Source organism: Leiobunum rupestre, chromosome 7 (assembly GCF_980474605.1).
Source record: "Leiobunum rupestre chromosome 7, qqLeiRupe1.1.hap1, whole genome shotgun sequence".
Taxonomy (NCBI): Eukaryota; Metazoa; Arthropoda; class Arachnida; order Opiliones; family Sclerosomatidae; genus Leiobunum; species Leiobunum rupestre.
In genome coordinates this window covers 49537598-49543836 of record NC_143390.1, presented here as the reverse complement: position 1 = coordinate 49543836, position 6239 = coordinate 49537598, and the positions used below count along the sequence as shown (strand labels likewise).

Here is a 6239-nt window from a genome sequence, read left to right as displayed (position 1 = left end):
CAGATAATATAAGCAGTGTGCACAACAACCTACGATGTCTCAAAAAGTGTCTCCAGAATTAAATTTTGTTTTGTATACACATGTAATTAAATTTTACTAATGTAAGATGAGACGCTCCATAATTTTAGCTCCGGGCTTGTCCCTTTGGATGACCCATAAATTCTAAAAGCTCGGGTGCTAGTAGTACGTCAAAAACATATGTTTTTCTATCAAATAACAAGTTTCTATGCTATATCTATAATATCGGTATTTTACGTGCAATTGTTTAAACACGTCCACACACATTCATTTTTGTATAATAGCGCTGTTATATTATAATTACCTTTGAGCTTCGTAAAGATACCTCCAATATTTTTTGGTTTGTGGGATTCATATTTTTGAATTTACAAAAGCAGTTTCTGTTAGTAGAATGCCTTGGGTAAAAGAAGAAGCATAATAAAATAAGTATGAAAATTCGCCAAAATTAATACTTAACTAAATTTTAGAGTTATTTCGCAATTAAAGTTTATTACAGCACAGAGCCCCCTAGTGTCTATTTATGCCCAAATATGTTCGGTTGCAAGTGTTGAAACAAATTCGGTAAGAAAGCTGGCATTAAACCCACAGGAAGTTTCATACTTATTCTTACTATGTTTCTTATGTTAAACAATTTTAGGTTAATTTGGATCCAAAAAAAATCTCGTCTATCAATACAGATGATATCGATCCCCTTTTATGCAATAAGGGGATACATAGTTTGGTCAGCCTCATAGGATAGGAACCGATTTCGGATGACCAAATTGACGTAGCGAAATGTTCAGTAGCTGCTAAGTTTTCGTTTCCTAAGCTGATTACTTCCCAATTTTAAACACTAACAAGGAAAAACTAACAATTGAAAAATCCTAAAGGGATTTTATTCAATGGGCAACAGGTTTGCCATGGCAACGAAAAATGTTTTTGACAACTTAAAATTGAAATTTTCCCATTGAAAATAACATGGGATTTTGACCGATTTCCCTGTGAAAAATATTTAAAAAATTTATCAAAATGTGATCAATTTTATTTTTTTCGTCAATTTTTATCAATATTTTTTATAATTTTGGTATTTTAATTTTTTTCAATTTTGTAAAATGTTTCCCATGTTATTTTCAATGGGAAAATTTCCATTTTATGTTGTCAAAAACATTTTTCGTTGCCATGTCAAAACCGTTGCCCATTGAATAAAATCCCTTTAGGATTGTTCAAGTTACATGAAGGTCTACTAATCCCCCGAGTTTGAACAAAATAGGTGTGTAACACCTCGGGTAGTCTCCTTGTAAGTAAAGTATGAGGGTTTACGTCACACCCAAAAAGATACGCGCAAAAATACGTAGGAGTTAATTTAGATATTAAATAAGTAAAAGAAGCTATATGTTGCTTGTGATTAAAATATCTAAAGCTTTGTTAAACGATAAAATTCCGTTGCCGTCTTTGGGGACCCACTTGGGTTATTTGGCATACAAGGCTGCGTCCGGCTGTCTCGACATGGTGCTGTTAACGATATTTTGTAACGCGTCAGAAATTATCTAAACTTTCTTACTGACTGCTACCCCTTACGGTCTTGCAACGACTTATTCTCTGGCTGACACTGCTACCGACCTCATTTGTCTTGCCCAAAGTTTCTCTGTGGCTGACGTTACTACCCCCTTATTGTCTTGCCCGAACTTTATCTCTGGCTGACGTTACTACCCCCTTATTGTCTTTCCCAAACTTTATCTCTGGCTGACGTTAACTACCCCCTTATTGTCTTGCCCGAACTTTATCTCTGGCTGACGTTACTACCCCCTTATTGTCTTTCCCAAACTTTATCTCTGGCTGACGTTAACTACCCCCTTATTGTCTTGCCCGAACTTTATCTCTGGCTGACGTTACTACCCCCTTATTGTATTTCCCAAACTTTATCTCTGGCTGACGTTACTACCCCCTTATTGTCTTGCCCGAACTTTATCTCTGGCTGACGTTACTACCCCCTTATTGTATTTCCCAAACTTTATCTCTGGCTGACGTTACTACCCCCTTATTGTCTTGCCCGAACTTTATCTCTGGCTGACGTTACTACCCCCTTATTGTCTTTCCCAAACTTTATCTCTGGCTGACGTTACTACCCCCTTATTGTCTTGACCAAACTTTATCTCTGGCTGACGTTACTACCCCCTTATTGTCTTTCCCAAACTTTATCTCTGGCTGACGTTACTACCCCCTTATTGTCTTGCCCGAACTTTATCTCTGGCTGACGTTACTACCCCCTTATTGTCTTTCCCAAACTTTACCTCTGGCTGACGTTACTACCCCCTTATTGTCTTGCCCGAACTTTATCTCTGGCTGACGTTACTACCCCCTTATTGTATTTCCCAAACTTTATCTCTGGCTGACGTTACTACCCCCTTATTGTCTTGCCCGAACTTTATCTCTGGCTGACGTTACTACCCCCTTATTGTCTTTCCCAAACTTTATCTCTGGCTGACGTTACTACCCCCTTATTGTCTTGACCAAACTTTATCTCTGGCTGACGTTACTACCCCCTTATTGTCTTTCCCAAACTTTATCTCTGGCTGACGTTACTACCCCCTTATTGTCTTGCCCGAACTTTATCTCTGGCTGACGTTACTACCCCCTTATTGTCTTTCCCAAACTTTACCTCTGGCTGACGTTACTACCCCCTTATTGTCTTGCCCGAACTTTATCTCTGGCTGACGTTACTACCCCCTTATTGTCTTTCCCAAACTTTATCTCTGGCTGACGTTACTACCCCCTTATTGTCTTGCCCGAACTTTATCTCTGGCTGACGTTACTACCCCCTTATTGTATTTCCCAAACTTTATCTCTGGCTGACGTTACTTACCCCTTATTGTCTTGCCCAAACTTTATCTCTGGCTGACGTTACTACCCCCTTATTGTCTTGCCCCAACCAGTGGCGTAGCGTGTATTTCTTCCGCCCGGGGCAAACCCTAAATCCCCCCTCCCACCTATTTTCGCAACTAAGCAAAAAATCGGTGAAAATTCTGTGGTACTCTGTTGCTCTGTTGACTGTAAAAGGATTCAAGTCATTTAAAAATTAAAATTTTACTGTGCGTGTTTTTTTCAACGCGAACTCTTTAATGCAATGGTCAATATTAATTTGTACCTCTTGTTCTATTGCCAAGATACCCAGATTTGTTAATCTCAACGTGCACATTGTAGACCTTAAATAATTTCTTATCACTTTTTCGATCCACTATCTAGGCCAGCCGCGTTCGTTTCAATTTTCCAGGCCACTGGCCGCCCCCTACATCTAAGCTGCCCAGGGCCATGGCCCCCGTTGCCCCTCCCACGCTACGCCAGTGGCCCCAACTTTATCTCTGGCTGTCGCTGCTACCCCTTTATTGTCTTGCACCAATTTTGTGCTAGCGACCACACTGTCTTTACCCAATTTTTATTCTGACTGACGCCGCTACCGTTCTCATTGTCTTGCCGCAACTTTATCTCTAGCTTACTTTACCAGTTCAGGTCGGTTATTTTGGTAATGAATCACATAATAATCCGTTAGGCTAATACCCAAGGCACTAACTTAGGCGACTTTTAATGCTTTTAAACAGGTGGCCGGGTTACAATGCGTATGAGGGTGGACATGTGGCAAGCCCTTCATTCGACGCGAGAAAACAGCTACCTACACTAACTATACAACTGACTAACTGGTTATCTTCAGATATCTCAGAATTTTGGCCTTAATAACCTGATCAGTTGGCTGCTAGAAGCACTAGTTGCACGTCTCTATTACTATTTGATATTTTTTAACCAAATCGGTTTTTACCAAGTGACCTAGGTACGCAACCATCTTTTTGGGTTAAAAATGCCAGACCCCGACACCCTGGTAAGGCACACTAGTTATGGCGCCCCTTCTAAACCGCAACTCGGCAGGTGAACTGGCAACGTCTCATTCAGGTGGCCATATTATATTACCATTTTTAAATCGTTAATCAGAACGGTTCAAAATGTCCCGCTTTAGAATTTTCCTGATGGCACTACAGACGTTTTTTGGCCGTTTTGGAATTAACCAAGACAAGTAATAAAATAAATAAATCGTTTAATATAACGACATAGTAAATTAACGAAATAGAACATTTTTAGAAAACAAGAACTGAATTGAGCGAATGGAATATAGATTGCAGAGGGCATAATGAAAACAATTATCCACCAACAGAGGAGGGAACTAATCTTCGGCCGGTAGTGATAACAAAGTCATTCTCCGGTTTTATCTCGAACACGTTTTCATTCTGATAAGTATAAAATACAACGCCCCTTCTGTTTTAAACTATTCCGGGGGAAGATCCTTCCAGTCAATGGGCTGTTCGCCATTTTTAATCAGTAACTCATTGGTTTTAGAAAAATGTTTGCAGCCGAAGAATCCTCGACGAGCTGAAAGTGGAGATGGATGAACTGTCTTTAGAATGTGGTGTTTTTTCTGTAAGAGACTATTTATAAATGCTCTGCTGCATAAAACATAACGATTAAAAGTCACCTTATTGATGAAATCCGCTTTCTTTTGCGCGAAAGCTCCCCATAACAGAAAGACAACTTGATCTAGATTATCACTGATGTGTTTGATTACTGCGTCAGTTAGGTTTTCCCACCCTCTATCTTTGTGGGAGTTTGCCTGTCCACTCCTGACAGTCAAACAAGCATTTAAAAGTAAAACTCCTTGCCGGGCCCATCCACTCAAATTTCCATGTTTTGGTATTTCGAAACCTTCAATATCTTGGGCTAATTCTTTGTACATGTTGAGTAAACTTAACAGGGGGAAAGCTGATTTATAAAAGAAAATTTATCAAAGTGAAAGAGTAACCGTTACCTGGGTGGGGGTTTAATTCCTTTCAAAACACTGAAAGCTAAACCGTGGGCTTGATTTGGTTCATGATAAGGATCTTGACCAAGAATGACCACTTTTATCTGAGAAAAATAATCAGTCAGGCTATTACCCTAGGCACAGCCTTAGGCCCAAGTCATCGAGCGACTTTTAGGCCAAAGGCGACTTTTTCGTATGACAATAGGCATACCTCATCTAAAGGACACATTCTGGTCCAGGAAAATACATTTTCCGGTGGCGGATAGATGGTATGATTTATTCGTTCTGTTTCTAAAAAGTTACTAAGCTGAAATGCAAATTTGCTTAATGAATTTGTTTCGATAACCACAGACGATCTACCCCAAGAAGGACTTGCATCAACTTCGAAAAAAAAGTGTATCAAAAGTTATGCGGCTTTTTTTTTACAGCAAACAGAAAATAGAGCATGAAAATGGATTTTAACGAAATTAAAATAAAAAGTCGTGCGCGAGTCAGCTTCTAAAATACATAATTAATTTAAAATATTAAAAGATCTGCTGCTACATGGATTTGCAATACTTGTTTATTTAAGAAGGACCGCGGTCTGAAAGCTCCCGAGTTTTAAATAAACTAGTATTGCAAATCCATATAGTAGCAGATCTTTTAATATTTTAAATTAATTATATTTTAAACCATGGAACGAAAATTTAATATTTATGATTCTATAATACATTTTTAATTGTCGCGTGTGCTCGTCTTTGTACCCTCAAAACTGCCTCTATTTGCCATGAGATGGCGCACTCTTAAAAAAGCCGCATCACATTCGAGAAGTAGAACAAATTAAATTACATGTCCCTCTTGGGGTAGGTGGTCTATGGGATAACGACAGAATTAGGACATTAATAGACGTACCATGACAAAATACCTCTTTTGAAACTCATTTTCAAGAGATGAGAACCACGTGACTCCAATGTTTGAGGACAGAGCGGGATATTTATTGGAGTACCAGAGTATTCTAGCCCTCAGTTGTTCAGGTGACGGACTAATTCTGTTCGATATTTCGCCATCATTCTCTGCAGCTTCACTATGCCTTTGCCTTTTCGATGGTGGTTGACTTTCCTGTTGCATTATAACGTAATTTTTAGAACTTTTAACATCTAGTATTTATGAAATATAAAATAATCATTATCTTACTTTTTATCGTTATCTTACTCTTTATCGATTGATAAAATATTTTGTCACCAAAAAAACACTAACGCTGTTTAGGTCAGAGAAAACCCCAAGTACTAAGAAAGATAAATCGTTTTAAACAGATTGAATAAGTCGTTGTTGTTTTTATTTTAATTATTCATAATTACATGATATGAAACCAAATATCACGGACATTTTAGTATTATATATATTTAAAATTAAATTTAAA

The 6239-nt window shown here is 38.3% G+C and overlaps 1 protein-coding gene across 1 annotated transcript; it reads right to left on the bottom strand.

Moving 5' to 3' along the window:
• Positions 1-4064: 4064 nt before the first annotated feature.
• On the bottom strand, positions 4065-5947 carry LOC149936639 (uncharacterized). The gene is made up of 5 exons (XM_090153709.1): positions 5732-5947; positions 5052-5147; positions 4847-4944; positions 4517-4784; positions 4065-4459 (listed from the first exon to the last, which is right to left on the bottom strand). Exons 1-5 carry the CDS (start codon positions 5945-5947, stop codon positions 4310-4312), a joined length of 828 nt encoding a protein of 275 aa, XP_090009835.1. The 3' UTR covers positions 4065-4309.
• Positions 5948-6239: the final 292 nt, after the last annotated feature.

Excerpts from the sequence above, each read along its gene's own strand:
- LOC149936639 (XM_090153709.1), bottom strand. The coding sequence starts at position 5,947 with ATGCAACAGGAAAGTCAACCACCATCGAAAAGGCAAAGGCATAGTGAA. Across the intron at positions 4,945-5,051 it reads GAATGTGTCCTTTAGATGAG|ATAAAAGTGGTCATTCTTGG; the intron begins GTATGCCTATTG and ends TATTTTTCTCAG. Across the intron at positions 4,785-4,846 it reads GGAATTAAACCCCCACCCAG|TTTACTCAACATGTACAAAG; the intron begins GTAACGGTTACT and ends CCCCCTGTTAAG.